The sequence below is a fragment of the Heteronotia binoei genome, chromosome 5 (assembly GCF_032191835.1).
Source record: "Heteronotia binoei isolate CCM8104 ecotype False Entrance Well chromosome 5, APGP_CSIRO_Hbin_v1, whole genome shotgun sequence".
NCBI classification, from domain to species: Eukaryota; Metazoa; Chordata; class Lepidosauria; order Squamata; family Gekkonidae; genus Heteronotia; species Heteronotia binoei.
The window spans coordinates 112,811,590-112,831,925 of NC_083227.1; the positions used below are offsets into that span (position 1 = coordinate 112,811,590).

Below are 20,336 nucleotides of genomic sequence, written 5' to 3' on the forward strand. Positions count from 1 at the left end.
GGCGAAGCATTCAAAAAAATAAAAGAAGTTGGGGTTACCGTGCTTTTAGGCATAAAAGAAGTCAGACAAATATGATTTGTTTCCTGGCAAGGCTTTGGTGCTCTTAAATGCCTCATGACAAGGAAAATTAAAGAAAAGCTTTGCTTGTTGAGTTAGCTACCTATTAATGCTATAAAGACACATAAGTCTTTTTTTTTTTTTGCTATTTAAAGCACTATGTAACAGTTATGAGAAGATGGTGCTATCAAATATGCACCTACTTGCTTTGAGAGCATGTAATCTTTCCTTTTCTGGCTGCTGCTATCTTGCTGATGTTTATTCTAACTACTTTAACCTTCCAGAACATTCACTGGGTGATCTCAAAGTTGCTGTTTTACTGCAAAGGAACTTCAAGAACAGAATGCTGAGGGAAATTGCTAAATTACAAATTATTAAACTTGTGAACAGGAATATTGGTTTTTTATCTCATTACATATGCTAAACCTACTTTCACCAAGTATGGCTATATATCCACAGTATTCCAATGTATTTCTCTTTTAGGATAGTGTATATGAATGTTTTTGTTATTGACATTCTCACAAATAAGGGATATTGGCTGTTGATCTCATTACATATACTAAACCCATCTTTGACTGTATTTTAATGTATTTTTCTGATGGCAAACTAGAATTATGTATATATTTATGTTACATGTTAAAAGGTAAAAGGTAAATTAGTTAGACAAGAACTTCTGGGGGAAAATCCTCTCATTTTGACCCAGGCTTATTAGCAATAGAATAATTAACAGACATTCTCACATTAATATGTTGCTGTTTTATTGGTTTCCCACACTAATGCAACCCAGATCAAAGGTTTTCTGAATTTGTTAATTTTACTATTCTATTGGATTTTAACTTTGTACCACTTTGCATTCTAAACCCCACAGCTATATATAGCTCTGCTTACTTTACCTAATTCTTTGAAGAAGTGTGCATGCACATGAAAGCTTACATTCTGAATAAAAAGTTTGGTCTTAAAGGTGCTCCTTGACTTCTGCTTTGTTCTGACAAAGCATGATACCAAAAATATTTCTTTAAATGCTTTAAATATATTCCTTAAATGCATTGAGAAGTAGTGAGCAAACTGCTTATTCTTTGCAAGCCATTATAGAACTCACCTAAAATCAGTCTTTTTCTTCCTCCCTGTACTCAGGAACAGCCAGGACCTCTGTTTTAACAAGCCAGTGAGGAAACTGGCTCATTTACTGAGCAAAAAAACCTTTGTAGACAGATATGAAGTAGTGCAATGTAAAGTAACCAGGAACCCCAGTAAATTCCCAGTTGTTACAAAGATTCTTGGGACTTTCACCACTTTTGTCTGTTTATGAAGGATTTTAATTAGAATCTGAAGTGACATTTCTTGGGATTTTTTTTTTTTACACTTGTCTTTGGAAAATGTTTCTGCATTTTGGGGGTAAGTAAGGATTTTACTGACAACTCTAGATGGACATGTGTAGAAACAAGGTCAGTGTCACTAGCTTCTTTTCCCTCCAACAATAACATTGTCCCATCCCAAAGACATACCACTCAGGTAAGTGATTTTCCCTTTTTTTAATACAAAAGGAACAAGCAGACAAAACCCCGTGAATCCCACTGCCACTTTTCCCTTGGCACCCACCCCACTGCCCTCAACTAGGAACGCGGTCTCCCCCGCTGCTGATCCCAGAGTCAGTTTTCAAAGGAACATCCAATCCCTAGTTCTCCTCAATCAATGTTAGATCCAGATCACTGAAGTCTGGTTGGAAGAGAGTCCTTTTGCTGGCTAAGTTCCAGTTTAGTCTCCTTGCTGCTTCTGCTGCTGCTGCTTCTTCCTCCTCTTCACTTTCACTAAGCACCTGGATGCAGTTGCTGACGGGACTGCATGGAGCTGAGGGTGCTTGTGGGCTGCAGGCCAAGAGCCATGATGGATAGCCACCTTCAGATTTGTCTAACTGACAGACAGCTCCTGCAAATGGTTTCTGTGAAACAGAACAATGGAAATTTATAAACATCTTTTTGTTTTTACTGTTGTTACATAAGGCCTTTCCAATCATATTCATGATACACTGTGCCTTCAGGTGTATCTCACAGACATAGCTAGAGAAACTCATTCTGGCTTCTGAGGATGGGAGAGCTATTGTGGCCTTCACATACACCACTGGGAAGTTACTATGGACGATACAAATGGTTAACTGAATCAGACTTTAGTTTTTCAACCCTATTTCCACTACAGACTTAAGCAGGACTGCTAACAGACTATTCTAGCAAAGCCTTCCTGAACCTGTTCCAGACTCACATAATCTGTACTTCCAATGCCATCTTTCCCCTCAACAGTCTTATTAAAGTAACTCTATGCTCTCCCCAACTATATTTTTGTATCACTCTCGACAATCATAGTTTAGCACCACCACCTTCAACAGAAAATTACTACATTTTGTATTACTTGCAGTACATTTCAGTTGGTATTAAACTACAGCTATTGCCTTTTTTATACAAAAAAGAAAAGCAGTAGCAAGAACAGACTCCCTTACACCTTCAGAAGGTTTGGATTTGCACAACACACACCAAAAATTGCCAATATATCCAAAGCAAATGTTTTGCTGCCACCCTACACATAAATCTTGATGCCATATGTGGCTCCCAGCTCCTCATTGTTCACTGCAGTGCTCTTGAGCCATCCCACAGTAACATATTACTGGATGTAGTTAAAAGTCAGCTCAAGAGAACCATGTTCTTTATTAAACGGGCACCCCTCTGCTTTACTTCAGATGCACACAGTTGGTCTCTCTTAATCCAGTCCACCAGCTTTTTCTTCCTGTGACCCCACCTAACATTCTCTGACAATGAATGGATAGTGCCTGCTTCCTTCCCTACCTGATTCATCTTGTAGAAATCAAGTGAGGGTCTGTGCCACCTCACTTCCTCATCATGGCGCCGCTTGAGACCACATTTCCTGGTGTCCAGGTCACATGGCTGTGAGCGGCTTCGAGGGAGGCTGTGCTGGTGTCGAAGCAGCTCTGGTGTGGAGGTGGTAGAGCTTCGTGGAGATGGGAGAAATCTGACAGGTGACAGGGAGAAACGTCGTTGCAAAGGGTAGGGCTGCAAAGTCTCTCCAGTCTCCCACTGTACACTTGCTGGGGATTCTCGGGACAGGGCCAGACTGAAGAAAGGTGGGCTTCTGCCACCACCAGCACCATCTTGAACACACTGATGAGAGGCACTGGGGACAGGATTGAAACAAGATCTGCTGGCTCCCTGGGTCAGGTTTTGGGGGCGAACTGCCAAAGTGTCCCCTCCACTGTTGTCCCGACGTTTGATGTGTGTCCACACTTTGGAGCCCAGGGGTCTCCAGATAGTCTGCCAACGTGAGAGATCTTCGGGCACTGAAAGTGAACGGCAGTGTCTTTTGGTGGGGGGCACAGAAGCCTTTTCTGAGACTGATGAGTTGGTGGCCAGTGTTTGGGTTATGAGGCTGCTCTGAGGATTGTTGTCTGGGCTGCAGGGGGGCAGGGGAAGGCTCAAGCTGGAGTGTTGGTTGAGGCCTGTGGTGTCCTGAAGATGGATCTTTGGACAAGGAGCCAGGTCCCTCCATGAAGCTCCCTCTGCAAAAAATACCAAACAACAAAAGATTACAAGGTAAGTGCCGCACTGCCACCCAAATACGCATCCCAGACATCCATAATTATATCCTGTGAAATGACAAGAATTAGCACTCTGATCTGTCTTTGGAAATGTATCAAATAGCATGGGCACCCTTGAACGCACGTAAAATACTTCCCAAAAAGTTTCTGTACTGCTGAAGCATAGAATTATTCCAGACAATGGCTTTATGTTGGAAGATTGAAATTGGCTCCAATTTTTATAGTACATTTCCCCCTAGCCAACAGAATCTGTGGTCTGGCCTGATCATTATCTCTCAAGTAATAAGCAACCCACAAGGACACCCAAATGGGGCATGTTTATCAGTTGCTCCTTGGTCCACTAAATATGATGTCTGTGTTTTAAATTCCTATGATGCACAAGACATCCATGAACTCTAATAAGTAGTTTTCTTACCAAACTAGGCATTTTGGGGTCAGAGGAAATTAATAAAGCTGATGAACAAAAGGAATTTGGTTTATTTTTCTTATGGCTGGGGCAACACATGAGGTAGAGAAGATGACATTTCCCCCATTACTGGGACTGAACAACGAAAACAGGCTGACAGATCGAGCACAAATTAAGAGAAACCAAAACAGAAGAGTCGTTGAAGTATTCCTGTTTCTTTTACATATTGCAATGATTAGCATTACTGGGATTAAGGTGGCTTTTCACATTTAAAACAAGCAAACCATCAGATCTTTCAGCAATTTTCCTACAATATCTTGGATATCTCTTAAAGAAAGTAATGCAAGAAGTTCTGTGCTTCAACAATGCTCTTCAATGTTCTTCTAACAGCAACAAGACATTCTTAATTTAATCACACAGGTCTTCCTTTGCACCACTAAAGATTTAACTAAAGCTAGTGCTCACTATCTTCAATAGAGTGAGCAACCAAACCAGAAGGCATGCAGCCCTGAAGCAAATCCAGAGAATAAAAAACAGAATTCATTAAGGAGCTGGCTATGTCTGACAGCTATAAAACAAGACTTTCTAAAAGCAATAAAACTAAAATGGATCATTTCATTCAAAATGTACAAAAGATTAGTTGCCATTATTGGCTTTTTAAAAATGGAAACAAGAGGACCAATGGAAAAGCCAGAACCAAACATGCCACAATAAAAGGGATAGAAGTTGGCACAAGACAGTAATCTCATGAAATAAAAACAATGTTTTCAGACAGGACTAAAAAAGATGAGTTACTTTTTCCTTTATGTTTCACAGGAAATCACCAATATACTGTCTATGAACTCCAAAAGAGCAGTCATGTTAGTGTGCAGCAGCTCTGAATCCTGTGGTATTTTAAAAACGGCTGTATTTATTTGGACACACATTTGTATGGGCCAGAGTCTTTGAGATGTCACAGGATTATTTGCTTATATCCTTTTTGGACATACCATCCAAGCAGAAGAAATGGAAGATATGGAAGATATGGATATACTGTCTATGAACTCCAAAAGAGCAGTCATGTTAGTGTGCAGCAGCTCTGAATCCTGTGGTATTTTAAAAACTGCTGTATTTATTTGGACACACATTTGTATGGGCCAGAGTCTTTGAGGTGTCACAGGATTATTTGTTTATATCCTTTTTGGACATACCATCCAAGCAGAAGAAATGGAAGATATGGAAGAAAACGTTCCCTTAATTCTAGTCATCCAGTCCAAAATTCTCATACTGCCAGGTTGGTAATGCCCTTTATCTCAAACAGGGATGATCAGCAAACTAGTTTCAAACCAAGTGACTCAAACTGATATAGGTTTTAGCTTAATTCAGTCCATGAAATGCTTTTCACATGCAAGAAGTTCACATGCACATACAAGTCATTAAGTGGCACACATTCTAATTCTAACCTACAGAGCACCAAAGTATCACAGTTAGATGGCTGTACAACATGGCTATAAGCAGGGGTCATTTTGTAGAAAAATAGGTGGTGCAGCTCATCCAGGGATTGTTATGCAGCTGCACATACTATTCAATGGACAAGGAGGTGGAACTTTCAGAAAGGTTCAGGAGCTGTGCTCCTGTGAGCTCCCACTGAATCCGAGGCCTGGCTATAACACAAAAGACCAGAACAGCTACAGAACTGACTCACTTTGTCTCTTCTAGACAACTGTGCCTAGAGAAGAGAATGTGCTTGCAAATAAAGATGTCATTTCAGAGAACGTGACTGGGAGCTATTTGATTCCAGGCTCAGTATCAGGAATACTCTGAGGGAATTTTTTGCACATGTTAAAAAATGGCTTTTTTGCTTCATTTCAGAGCTGCAAAAGAGCCAGTAACATTATTTTGATGGCTTGACAAACTTTTAAAGGTTTTCCAACACATAATAAGTTTATACACCAACATTCTCTTTGAGTCAACAGCTATAAAAACCCAACAGCATTGTGTTACAGGGCAGTTACTCATTTTTAAATTAAAAATATAGTATTTATCTATTATTTTCTATTATTATTATTATCCATTATAGTATTTATCAATTATATGCATAATTGGGGCATTCATGACCCAAATACTCAAAAGGACTTTTTACCTCAATGGATTCCACCAACATAATATTTCCACTACAATAATTTTTAATAACAAAATATCGGCAATATCTATATGGCAGCATTAATATAACCGGAATACCAGTAGTGGTACTTGGTCACATACATAAAGCTTTTAATGTGGGCAGCATCCAGTACAAATACTGTAAAACTCATCTATATTTGTTGGATACAGCAGTAATAATCAACAGTACGAAATGGGAGACAGAAAGGTAGAATATCTGCAGGAACCATTTTAGAAACTACTAAAAACAACATTTTTTTTCTACTTTTACAGGGATAATTAAGCATTAAGCAGATTTAGCAATCTCTTTCCTTGATTCTTCAGAGGTAGGATAAAGTAATTAAGATGAAATTATAGATAACTTTGCTTTACAAAAAACAACTATTCTCACTATGTATGGAAGCCTTCCTGTCATTGACCCTGGTAAATGCTTGTTTTAAAAACAAATCCATCATTGACACTACATTTGGACCAAGCTTTCATTTTAAGTGAAAGTGGTATCACATGATACTCCACAAAGAAAACAGGTGATTTTTATTAGCCACAAATTACACATAGAGAACATCAGAAGATTAAGAAACCAGACAAGAGAGAAATGGATGTAGGCACAAAAGGTGGAAGTCCAGCCAGATGCTCTTACCAGGTGCTATCTGGAAGGGGCTGCCACAGGTGGCCACATCAGCATGATCAGGCAAAGGCTAGGGAGGGAAACACAAGGAGTCACCACATCACAGCAACAACCAGTATCTCACAAGTGCCTCCAACTCTGTCATCCCCACCATATAACCTACAGTAATAGGCTGATATCAGCTACAGGATTTCATCAACATTTGGATATCTTACTCTATCTGAATTCCCTACTAACTACCTCCCAGTCAGCACACCTGCCCAAAACTTCAAAACAATTTTTATGGTGTTATCCTTATCCTCAATCTATCCTCTAATGAAATTCTACACATCTTTAAGTCTTGGTGCCATGCATTTACTAGATTCAAGATGTCAAATTTAAGAATGCTTTCTCCTCAGAACAGTGTTGAAAAGATAAGTCAGGAAATGAAATTATTAACAAATCCAAGTATGTACTAAACCTTTTCCCCTCTTTCATTGTATTTCACTGTTCTTTCATGACTGGAAGTTCTTTGCGGCAAACAAGAACCACATATCCTTATTTACCTTTCTTCCTAGAGGCCTGTTCTCTTAAGAGATGGAAGAGCTCAACTTTAAACATAGTAAAACTTACTAAAACTCACCACTTACATAAGACAAGTAGCTAAATTTTAACACAGACACACCCCAATTCCTTGTTTGGCAATAATTCACAAACACACCTAATTAAAATCTCAGGACCTCATAAATAGTTATAATAAGAGGATATTCCTGCAACTTTTACCACATTTTACAACATCGGGTTTATTTATAACATTTATATCCTATATTTCTGCCCAATCAACTAATAACTAAAACACCATAATAAAAGCACCCTGTAAAACAAATTGAAAACCATGGCTAAAAATACATATATAGAACAAAATACAGAAAATTAAAATATAAGGAAAGAAGGATTGGGAGAATGTCAGACAAAACAACAACAAAAAGTCTTCAACCACTGGCAGAAGGCAGTGATAGCAGGAGACAGATGAATACCCTGGGCATGGAATTTGTTTGTTTGTTTTTCAGATTTGTATTCTGCGCTCCCCATACGGGCTCAGGGCGGATTCCAACAAACAATACAATAAATTAAAACAGTAAAATTCAAGGTAGCAGCAGTTAAAATGATCTATTATGGCCACATTAGTGCAGTCAGTGATATTTCAGTAGTTGGGATCTGAAGCAGGGAGGCCAATCTGCCTCACTTAAAGACCTGGGGGAACAACTCTGTTCTGCAGGCCCTGCGGAATGATAAAAGGTTCCACAGGGCCCTGATATCCAGTGGGAGCTGATTCCACCGAGCCAGGGCCAGGAAAGCCCTGACCCTGGTGGAGGCTAGGTAGATTCCTTTGGGCCAGGGGTAACCAGTAGGTGTTGATCTTGTGTGAGAAAGCCTCTTCAGGGCACATATGGGGAAAGATGATCTTTCACACATGTTGGTCCCAAACCTCATAAAGCTTTAAAGGTTAATACCAACACCATGAAGTGGATCTGGTACTCAACTGGTAGCCAGCATAAGTGGTACAATACCAGCTGAACGCATGTCCACATGGGTGAAAACATCAGCATGCATGCTGTTGCATTCTGTACCACCTGGAGTTTCTGGATCAGTCACAAGAGCAAGCCCACTAAGAACAAGTTACAGTAACTTGTCTGATCTGCAAAAAAAAAAGAAAAATGCAGATCTGGCAACTGTGGCCTCCACAGAGAATGAGGCATCCAGGATCACTCCCAGGCTCCACACCTTCTGGGACTGGTGAAAGTGGTGCACCATCCAGGGTGGGCAGTCTGATCCTGGCCTCAAACCGGTTTCAATCAGCTCTGCTGCAACCAACCAGCCTGGCCTCCAACACTCTGGTCAAATTCTCTGGGGTGAAGTCTGGGCAGCCATCCAAAAACAGATAGAGTTGGGTATCATCCATGTATTGGTGACATTCCAACCCAAACCCCCATACCAACTGGGCAAGGGGGCACCCAGTTGAGGAGTTCCATCATATTGGTGCCATGACCAAGAAGGCCTTTTCTCAGGTGCCAACTGTCTTGCTTCAGAAAATGGGAACACCCAAAGCAAGGCCTCAGAGGATGACCACAGCTGTCAGGTCATACAGGAATAGGCGGCATATATAGGGAGAAAACTGGGAGCCAGTGCATAATGACCAAGACTGAAGTGATATGGTTCCTACGTCTCATTCCAGACCGCATCCTGGCTACAGTTTTTGTGCTAACTGGAGCTTCCAAAGACTTTTCAAAGTCAGCCCATGTAGAGTGCATTTCATTAACTGCAATAATAGAATATAAATTTTACCAGGGCATGCACCACACTGGCAAGATCTTTTCTGCCCAGGAAAGGTCACAAGTAGTTAACTAGTTGTGGTAACTGAAGGTGGTAAAAGACACTCCTGAGCATAAAGACCACCCACCTATCAATTAGCATGCTTGGGTCCAACAGCACCCCCAAACTATGGACCTACTCCTTCAGCAGAAGTGCAACCCCATCCATAGCAAGAGACACATCAAATCCCGGATCAGTCCTTCCACCCACCAGTAGCATTTCCATTCTGTTGGGTAAAGCTTCAGCTTACTAGCTTACACCCATCCCAAAACTGCCACCAGGCCCCAGTTCATAGTTCCTTAGCATCCCCAGGATCAGCTGGGAGCATGAGAGGTGGATGTTATCTACATATTGGTACAGCCCAGCCGAAACCTCTGGATGACCTCACCTAGTGTCTTCATATAGATGAAAAAGAGCACAGTAGATAAGATGGAACCCTGTGGTACTCCATAAACCAAAGGCCAAGGAGGCAAGCAGCATTCATCTAGTACTACCTTCAAATACCTACCCTCAAGGTAGGATTGAAACCACCACAAAACAGTGCCTCCCATCCAGAAAGTTACTATGATCAATGGTATCAAAAGCCACTGAGAGATCCAGGAGAATCAACAGGGCCTCATCCCATTGTCCATCTCCCAGTGCAGGTCATCTCCATGGGGACCAAGGCTGTTTCTACTCCATATTCAGGCCTGAAACTAGACTGGAATGGCTTCCAAAATGCTGATAGAATAACGTCTCCTAGCATTATCAAGGGAAATGAAGTGCATAATGCTGAAGTGAAGCCATTTTAAACTCCAAGGACCATGCAGAGTTTGATATGCTAAAACTCCTATATGAAAAGGTGCATGTGAATTCTTTTCCCAGGTGTACCTGTAGTGATACTTTGCTGTTTTAACTAATTTCCAGGCAAAACAATTCTGCTGCTACAGAATCAAAATCGACTCCAAAAACAATAAGAATAAGAAAAAGGCAGAATAAGAATGCACATGCTTCACAGTCCTCTGGTTCATTCTCTTTAAAAATAAATTTTGCCATATGAGCACATTGCCTTTGGTTTCCTGATAAGGCCAATTTATCTAGGTTGTTCCATTTGATTCTGACCTTGATTGGAAAATATATCCAAAACCCAATGATACAGAAACACTTTAGATTTAATATAGGTGGCTAGAAGACAGAACACTTGCACACAAACTAGAAACTGGTGAGAGATTTGGAAAACTAGTGTTATTCTAGACTCTTTAAACAAGGAAGATGGTAATACAACTAAAAGCAAGAATCTGGGGCCTGAAAGACAGGAAATCAAAGTATTGCACTGCTTCCCATAATTATATCCACCACAAGAACAAATGTGAATATTCAGAACAGCAAGGCAATATATCAATATTGTTTAGATTCCTTCTAACACACACACACAAACTCTTTCTTCCCTTTGCCTGTCTCTAGCAAAATGGCTCCTTTAATCTTAATATCACAGTGTTAAAAGTCAATCTGTCTCTTTTCTGTTCAGAGAAGGAAGAGCCACATGTCTAATGCTAACATGGGGCAAATCTGCACATGGGACATGAAGGTGCAAGGCTACAACATGCATCCATACTTCTTCTGTAGTCCACATGTGTGTATATTGTTAGACAATGTTTGCTCTTCACCTGACCCTATTTGTTTGCAACACAGATCGACCATTTCATGACCAGCACAGTAAAACAATAACTAAATAGCTAATTTCTTGACCCCATGGCTATAGGGAGGTAAATGGAAGTGGGTAGGCAGGCTTTGACAAACACCTTGAAAAATATGGTTTCCTATCCAAAGAGTAGTTAGCAAGGTATCTTTAGATAGCAAAGGTTCCAGTTTCTCCTTATGGTGCCAAATCCATTCTTCTTTCTCTAAATTTTGTGTCTCATTTTCCTGAAGATCCAAAACTGCCTCCCTGTTCAGCGACAAAAATAAAACAAAATGTTTTCCAAATTCTGTCAAAAGAATTTCCCAAACATGTTGAACAACAAGAGTTAAGTCAGCCATACAATTTGTCATTCACCCACAGGAAGCAACTGAGCACCCAAGATGCAAACTGCTCCTAAGTTAGCGGCACCATTAAGAAGCTAAGCATCCCAGTGCTGTGCTTAGCAATGAGATGCATAGCTGGCTGAATGTGTCTCTTACTCTTCTAGCATTAGCAAGCCAGATACCTTTTAAAACCAGAAGACAGAGTAGGCCATATGCCTGAACTCTATCACTCTGCCATGAAGACTGCATATACAATGCTCTCTCTTTTAGCACTGGAGCAACTACTCATTTGATGCTAGAAGAGAGACAGACATCTGCAGCCTCCACAGCACAAACAATGTGTTTGCTGAACACACACCCAAACTATGGAGACTACACAAATGGGGCTCCTAACTCTTTCATAACAAAACACTAGAAGAGGAAGCAGCAGGGGTGGAAGGAGTAGCTGCAGCAGAAGAGAACAAAGCAGCAGACAGACAGCCCCTCCCCTCCCCACCCAGCCCAATTATTTACATGGCTGAAGTAAATGTATGCAGCATTTTCTCATGTGTCTCATTTATTCCAGTTATGAAATCTGGCTTTCCTAGTAGCAAAATAGGATTATCCAAGCTACTGCCTCAGGCTAAACATCTGCTAATATCATGGTCTGTTTATGTGATCAAGTAAGTCAAATTTCAGTTTTACTTACCACCTGAAGCCTTCCATCTACCATCATCCTAGATACACCAATACTCCTTTGCTCTTCTTCTATTAGCTCCTAACCTGCTTTCCTCTACAACAACATATAGAACTGCCTCATCAGATCAAAGCAATGATCCATGATCTGGCTCAGAACTTTCGCTTTTGTCAGTAGCTAGACTAGATGATACAAGGAGGTTCAGAAGCAGAACATGATGGCAAGATGTCTTCCTGTATGTCCAAAGCATTCTGCAATCAGACATACTAAAGTGTCTCTAAATACATATGCTGTACTTCTGCCTGCTGTGACTACTAACCAACTGTACATCTGCCTTCTATCCATTTATCTTAGTGGACATCACCACATAGTAATGAATTCCATAAGTTGTGATTTGTCTTGAGTTGGATCTCTAACCTTAGGCAGCCTCCAGATTACTGTTTCTGATGAAAAAGAAGATCTGCTATGTTACCATTACTATAGCACTAGCCCTGATCAAGAATAGTAGATCGATAAACATCCAGTGCAATGGGTGGAAATGGGAGAGACCTCTTGTGTTCCCTAATTCTAAACTGTACCTGCTTTCCATAATCAGAACAGCTAACAGTCTACTCAGTTTCTTCCCCGAAGGAAAGGAAGTGTCATTGAATTGCAGGACATTGCTGAGGGGAGCAGGTACTCTTCCACTGAGGGTTTTTTTGCTTCTTTTTTTTTTTAAAGAGCTACTTGAATGTACAGGCATCTTTTAATCCATCCTTTAATGTGATGATTTTTTAAAAAGTTCTACATCTGTTATGGCCACAGGATGAAAGAGGAAAAGGGGGATGGATAAAAGAGAAAGCTATTTGTCATGAGTGCTATCAAATAGATTGTCCATAATTGTCACAGAAAATATGCAAACATCTTCTGCAGAAGTGCTGATAGCATTTTTGAGAGGTAATATCAGCTTCTCCAAGGCACAGACTGGTACACAGTGAGCTGGGAGCCTGCACTAAGCCTAGTGTTTTGAGGGGGGGGTGTTTTTTGTTTGTAGTTCTTTCAACAATGGACTCCCCATTCCAAAAGCTGCTTTTGAACTTCTCCCCAGTTTCAAATAGCAGTTTGCCATACAGCACTGGTGGGCAGAGACTGCTCACGAAATAAAAGTTCTAACATTTCATTCATGGTTTGCTGGATCCTGGCCTAAGTTAAAAACAGCTTACAACACAATACCACTCTTCCATCAACCAAAACAGAGATCTACAGTTGAAGACAAACCTGAAGGTACTTCTAACACTACCCTAACTTTCAAGGCCAGGTCAAGGCAATCTTACCAGGCTGATGCTGAAGGATGTGCATTTCAATTCCTCCAGGCTCTGTTTCTGTAGCTGTTCAGTAATCAGGGTGATCATGGTTTCTTATAATGGAGGCCTGGCATCAGAACCTCTTGTGACTCCAGCTTCTACCTCCTGCCACCCTTCTGCCTCCCTCAGCAAGTCCAGCCGTGTTCAAGCATCATCATTATCATCAGCTGTTACACCTTCTAAGCTGTTGTCTTCATCACAAGCAAGTCATGCTTCACGACATCCTCAGGGACCCTGCAATACACAGGCATTTTAATATATGGCATACCACACTCCCTGACACCTAAACCTCTCTAGATCTGAGGCTCAAAAACAGAAATATACAAGCTAGCTTTATTTTACCCACATTTGCAATAGTAAAGTCTGAGAAGCCAACATTGCTTATTTTGCACTATATCTTCCCAATTAAAATTCCCTGGGCAAAGATGACAGAGCAAGTTAAATAACACTAAGCTTTTAGTATACATAAGGCTCAGCATTCAGCATCAGATTCTTTCTTCCGTAACTTGATAATCCAAGTCCCCTTTTATAAACTTACAGATGTTCCTACTCATCTCAGAGGTTTTATTCCTAGGGAATCCAAGCAGTATAATCTTCCCCTATTTCTGCTGCATTATATCACCTTAACAGTTCTGTGAGGTAGACTAGGTGGTGAGATGACAACTGGCCTAGTGTCATCCAGTGAGCTCTGAAAGTATTTGAAGATCTGAATCCAGTCCCAACACCAGTTCTTCAACTCTTACTTTCAGCATGTTGCTTAACTATTTTATTTCAGAAGTCCCTATGACTGCTTTCTGAAGGTACAGGCCAAAGAATCAGGACAACTTTCCCACCTGCACAACCATATTCCTTACTAGAGTCTAGTACCTCCTTCCATCTATTATCCCAGGGAACAGCATCTGCAACTAGCTTAATGCATAAAGATGCAATCCAAGCAAAGGTTTCTTCACATGCACAATCAGAAGTGCTAGCATCAAGGGGGAAAGCACCAGCATTTGAGTGTCATGTAAAACAAAAATCTTCAACCTCTGTGATCTTTCATAGAATTCTGCTCCCTTTGCTTTTTTTCATTACATTCTAAAGACAGTCCACTTGTCTTCCAATCAGATCCCCTCAGATGCTTTTTTCAGTTATGGCCCATGCACACTTCAGTACTATAGCATTATTTAATATTCATTTTCTGTAGTCTGTGAGGACCGACTGAAATGGTCTTTACTCTAAACACAAACACATTGAAGTCTGGGCCTTTAGTTATTAAAGATACAATGTCCCCAGATTAGAAAGCATAAAATATTGGCTGAGTTCAGACTGCCAGCTCAGGGCAGCAGCGTGCTGCCCCAGAAGTGAGCCGGCAGAAACCGGAGCACCCCAGAGTGTCCAGACGGCCTGTGGGAAAGGGATGGGTCACAGGTGCTCTGGGGGAGCTTCCACAGCTCCCCAGGAACTTCCTGGCTGTCCAGACAGCTGGGGAGGCGCCCCAGCAATTACCACTTTGCAAGTGGTACCTTTTAGAGCCGGCTCCCAGTAAGTTGGGGACAGGTTGAGTGTGGAAACAGGCAGATGTGCATGTTTAGATGTGCTTTTTGGGGATGCTTGCCTACTGTCCCTGGGGCACCTAAAACCACTCATCTGAACCCAGTCATTGTGACTCTGAATCAGAACCATGCCCCATAATTTCTCCCTTCCAGATGGCCAGTATTCAAGACACCAGAGGAAATCACAAGATTCACTATGATTATTTGACATTTCCACTTCTATCCAAGCTTGAAGCCTTTCTTGATCTACACAAAATCTCAGCATCTGACTATCCACAACTTTAACAGCAATCATTCTGGATAATTATCACCCATAAATTCTACTTCAAAGGTCTGAGATTCCAAGGCATCTTCTCAAAAAATGTTAATCTGCCCTTGACATCTTTCTTGTACATGTTAGTCAGAATACCTCCTGTACTGCTTTCACTAAGGATTTACAAACAGTGTCAAGGTGTGTTTTCTTAGCCAAAACCTTCACTAAAGTTTAAAAAAGAGAGAGAGAGGCAAAATAAAGGCAGCCTATTAATAGTACTGATTCTTAACTTAGGGAAGACAAATAGGAATAATCATTCATTCTGTAATTAATGTATCAGAATACTTCATCTGATATGGCAATTCTTAATGAAGTCTATCCCCGGAAGAATTCTTGAAAGTAGGTAACTGTGGTTTCCATTTTACAAATACATAATTTAGTCAAAGAAATCCTGACTTATTCAGGACCACCCAGAAAGTCTGGCTAAAAAGCTGATTTTGAAGCCAGGATTTTTAAATCCTAGCCAGACACTGACTATTATGTTTGCAGTTTGAGGAATCCTTCCCACCCCTAAATATATATAATTTAAGAGTCTCCTTTTACTAGTGCCATCCATCTTCTGAAATTCAACATTCTGTTAGCAAATTTTGTCCAACTATTATGTTTCTATATAAATACACATTCTGGAATGACTTTTGCATTCACAAAAAGTCACAAGAGAACTTGGTCTAAGACTACAGGGGAAAGCCTGCAATCAGGGAATGCCTGTGAAAATGAGTAGAACAAGGTATACTGGGGGAGGGGGGAGATGAGAAAAGAAAGCACTCACAAAGACCCAAGTTGCATTTATTTGAGGTGAAAGCAACTGGCAATTTACTAGGGGTGGGGGAGAGCTAAGCAACCCACAGCTTTATTAATGTTACCAGTTTAAAGAAAAAACATTGAAATACTTCAGTAATAAAAATTCCAGATATAGTAATACTGTATAAAGAGAGAGAAATAGAAACACCCTTTGAGAGTCCTGTAACAAACTCAAATACACTTGGTCATATTCATCCTCTCCTACATCTGTCTTCCTTTCTTCACTGTTTGTTATAGATTGTATGCTCCTTAAGGGCAGGGGCCTGGCTTTTTTGCTTATAAAATTCTATAGTTATCATGAACACTGACAGTTTCTGTAATCCCTCCTCTGGTAAAAAAAACTACAGCTTTACAAAGATACACAAGAATGGCCAGGTAGTTTCCCTACATTCTTATCATAAATCTTGCTAGCACAGAAACAGGTTTTCTACTTCCATGAATGAGCAACCATTAATCTTTCATCAGCTGTCCATTTTATGTTCCTAAAGTCCAGATTCTCTAGACCAGGGTTTCCCAAACTTTTCTTTCCTGTGGCCCTGCTATTTTTACACTTCTCCTTCAAGGCCCACTAAAACTTGGGGGTGGAGCCAGGAGACTTTGGGGGTGGAGCCAAGAGACAGGAATTATGTCATTTCCTGTGGTGTCAAGGAGCAAGTGATGTCACTTTCAGGGCACACTGAACCCAAACTCCACCTTTTCCTGTGATGTCACTTCCACGGCAGTCCCTCAAACCTGCCTCTTCTTCGGAAGCAAATTCATTTTCAGAAAAATCTCTCTGAAACTCATGCTGAGCCAAAACGGGGGTGGAAAGTGGGCGGTCCTCTCTTTTCACCCCCACACCTGCATGTACTCTCTGTTTGTGTATTCTTCTCCAGCTTGCAAGCACTCCTAATGCCCATGTTCAATTGCCTGCACCACCTACAAATCCTTTCCTCAACAGCACTGGCCAGTGTATGCAGTTGGGAGTGCTGTTGCCATTGCCATCAGGAATGCCAGCACTGTGTACCACCCACATTGGGCCCTGGCAGTTGCTCTACCTCAAAATATGCTGACACATTTAGTAGGCCCTTCCTTCAGCTGCTACTACTGGAACCCTGCCTCAAGCTACAACCAAGCTTGCTTGGCTTCAAGAAAATCTTTCGACAGCTATTTTTCATACTTTTCTTTGGTTGAAACACTGGGAAATTGCTGTGAAAGGTAGCAGAGAATTGTACTGCAATTAATGAATTAATTTCAAGTTATATGAAGTTCATACAAGCTTTTCTGCAGTTATCCCAAAAAGAATATTTATCAGGGGCTTGCAGCTTTTTGCTGGCTGTGTTTCCCATGCCTTTAAAAGCAACCTGTTGTGCAGATACTTAGCCAGTTAACTACTTTCATTCTTTTTAATATCTACAGGAGGAGTTTAATTTTGGTGTCAGACAGCTGTTAAAAGAAGGACCAGTAAAATGGTGCCAAGTTCATAGTACCATCTCTTCCAGTGCTGTTGAGATATACCGCAGTAATCACCAATAATCTCTTTCTGCCCCACACCTCTTACTCTCACTCACTCACACAGAAATCTCATAGAAGGCCACCTGGCTACAACTGGGAGTGCCAACTTTTCATTGGCAGAGCTCCTATGTCTGCAGCAACAGTACGATGAACAGAAAAGTTTCATCCAGCAAAAATGGAAGGAAAGAAAGAAAGGGAAAGAAAGGAAAGGAAAAGAAAGACACGGAAAGAAAGAACATAAACATAAGAGGAGCCATGCTGGATCAGGCCAGTGAACTATCCAGTCCAAAATTCCCTCATACAATGCCCAAAAACCACCAGAACGTCCACCAGTGGGGCCAGGGCACTAGAAGCCCTCCTACTGTTGCTTTGCCCACCCCCAAGAATACTGACAGAGCATCATTTGCAGGGAAAGAAAGAAAGAATGGGGGGGGGGGAAGAAAAAAAAAGCCTTCTTCACCATCAGATGACCCCCGCCAGCAAAAATTCTGCCCAGGGGTCGTTTGGCAAAAAAAAACAGCTACTGGAATGCCCACTCCCTGCCCCTCCCAGCTGAAAAAAACACACATATCCTTCTTTGCTGCCCAGCCTCCTGGGGAAATCTCCCCAAAAGAACATGCTGCAACACACATGAAAGCTCATACCTTGAAGAACACTTCATGGGTCTAAAGTGCCAATGGATGCTAGCTTTTTTCTCAAACACTGGGAGCAGGGGAAAAGGAAGGAGAGGCAGCCCAGCGGGGAGATGGGGCGGGGCTAGCTTTGGCTTTTCTTGTGACCCGGCAGTGAGGCTTCTGTGGCTCGGTACCAGGTCACAACCCTGTAAATGGGAAACACTGCTCTAGACTAATCTAGAGAGCTTCTACTATCAACGATTTCCCATTTTCCCCAGAACTATAATCCTGATTAATTTTTCATCAGATACAGAGTACTGGATTTAGATCTGAAAGACTGAAATTCAATCCCATGCTCAGTCATGATGAAGCTTCTTGGGTGGCCTTGGATAAGTACTATCTCTACTACACCCTAACGGGCAGGACTGTTGTGAGGATAACACAAGATAAAAGATGTAATGTAACTCACCCTAAGCCCTGAAGATAGGTGAGAAATCCATAGAAATAGTTACACCAAGCCTCATCTAATATGCCAAATACCTTGTGGTTATTCTTCACTAGCAGGCATGTTGCTAAATTACGCTTGCCCTTTGTTTCCTGCCCTTAGGCAACTGGTTACAGTACTTTGCATCTTGTTCCACTCCTACTTTCTTTAACAGATTCAGGCCGCAGCCCTTTAGAAAGCCCCGCTAAATCAAGCTCCTTGCCCAATGGCTTTTAAATTAAGTTCACCAAATTCCAAAAGGCAGCCTTCCTCTCCAAATTTATAGGATTTCACAAATATTAAATTATTTCGTCTCAGGTTACCCACCATTTACCAAACAGAAAAATACAGGAAGGCTTGAAGCAACCGGTAAAACCTCCAGCAGCTCTGCCACACGCACAGTGCAAGCCTCCATGACATGATTTTACCATGCAGGGAGATTAAACTGCGTTTTAAGAATGGGTCCCAACAACCTAGTTTTAGGAATGCATCCACAGGGGACGCAATACTTAACAAAGCATAGCTATCCCATCCTCCACTGAGGGAGCCACTTTTCCACTTCCCAATGAAGGCCCTCCATTCCACTCCAAATTTTCACACAGATGTATTCACACACAAGAGCGCACCACCAAAAGCGACATCCTGCTTGGAAATCCCAACATTCCTCCCATCAACCCAGTAAAATTAAGCCCTCATAAACAAAACAGCCCTAGCTTTATAATCCCTTTACCTTACATTAAATACCTTAGAAAGACATATCACAAAGACAACCCCCCAGAAGATGCCAGAAAACCTCCTCTGCTGGCACCACCGAAATCCCTAATGCACCCCAAAATATTTCAACAACCCCCTCCCTCTCCATGTGCGCACACACACCTAGCTTCACAGCCCCCTCCACCGCATACCACCTTTTCCGGTACCCACCGCGCCAGGAGAATGTGGCGGCGGCTCCAATACCTCCTCGCGGGGCCAGAGCAGTTGTGCGCCCCGAACGGTCTTGCAAGCCACCCCCCCCCCCTTCACTGCTAAACACCCCCGGACCCGACCATCAGCCAAAGGGGAAGGTTCTCGAGCACTAGCCCCACCACCCGCCACCGTCCTCCTTCTCTACCCCGACGGCCTGGGCTCCCAGCCCCACCACCCCCCGCAGGAGCCTCTGCTCCCCCCTTCGGTCGGGAGTGGACCGACCCGCTGAGCCCAAACCACCCACACAAAAAAGGGGGGGACGCCTGGTAGCTCAGAAAGGACCTACGAGACAATCTGAGAAAGGGATCCGGACATCTGCAGATCTACCCCAACCTGTCCTCCCTGCTGCTGCACCATAGCGGGTGATCTTCCCACGATTCTGGATTTTGCCCCAACACCATACTCTTTTGCTCCCCTTCTATGGCCCATACCACGTGGCAAAGCATGATGGGACATGTAGTTCGACGTTGGTCTCCTGGTGAATGGTATTTGTGTCTCTTCTCCCCCCCCCCCCCCGCCCCCCAACCTCTGGCCCTTTCCTTCCGCGCCCGAGAAGCATTTTCTGTCTAATTCCGTAGGGTACTTAATTTGAGCCAGATGTGGTCACAAACTATGCTTTGGGGAACAAGGCTCAGCCATGTACAGTGGGATAATACATTTGTATAGATTTTCTAGTGCCTCTCTATTAAGTAGCTTTCAGATAAAATGAAACTCACAATCGGGGACCTAGCTTTGATCCTCTTTGCACAAAGCAAAAACCATTTAGGTATGTATCTGATGCAAAAATGAACAACTGGTGGTAAAATTATGCTGAAGCTCCATGTACTCCGACTGCAGGAAAACAACTAAACCTATTGCTCTTTGTTTCTCCAACTTGCCAAGGCTTCACTTTAACACACATGAAGTGGAATACATTGTAC

General features: G+C 41.9%; 1 protein-coding gene across 3 annotated transcripts; it reads right to left on the bottom strand.

Annotated features, from left to right (window-relative positions):
* Nucleotides 1-1,574: 1,574 nt before the first annotated feature.
* Nucleotides 1,575-19,810, bottom strand: FAM53C (family with sequence similarity 53 member C). Of its 3 annotated transcripts, none has more exons than XM_060240111.1 (5): nucleotides 19,792-19,810; nucleotides 13,180-13,443; nucleotides 6,847-6,904; nucleotides 2,892-3,619; nucleotides 1,575-1,996 (listed from the first exon to the last, which is right to left on the bottom strand). In XM_060240111.1, the coding sequence occupies exons 2-5, from the start codon at nucleotides 13,255-13,257 to the stop codon at nucleotides 1,733-1,735; spliced, it is 1,128 nt and encodes a 375-aa protein (XP_060096094.1). In that variant the 5' UTR covers nucleotides 13,258-13,443; nucleotides 19,792-19,810; the 3' UTR covers nucleotides 1,575-1,732. The 3 variants fall into 3 exon arrangements, with proteins under 3 accessions (XP_060096094.1, XP_060096093.1, XP_060096095.1); XM_060240110.1 differs by lacking the exon at nucleotides 19,792-19,810 and adding an exon at nucleotides 18,507-18,525; XM_060240112.1 differs by lacking the exons at nucleotides 6,847-6,904; nucleotides 19,792-19,810.
* Nucleotides 19,811-20,336: the final 526 nt, after the last annotated feature.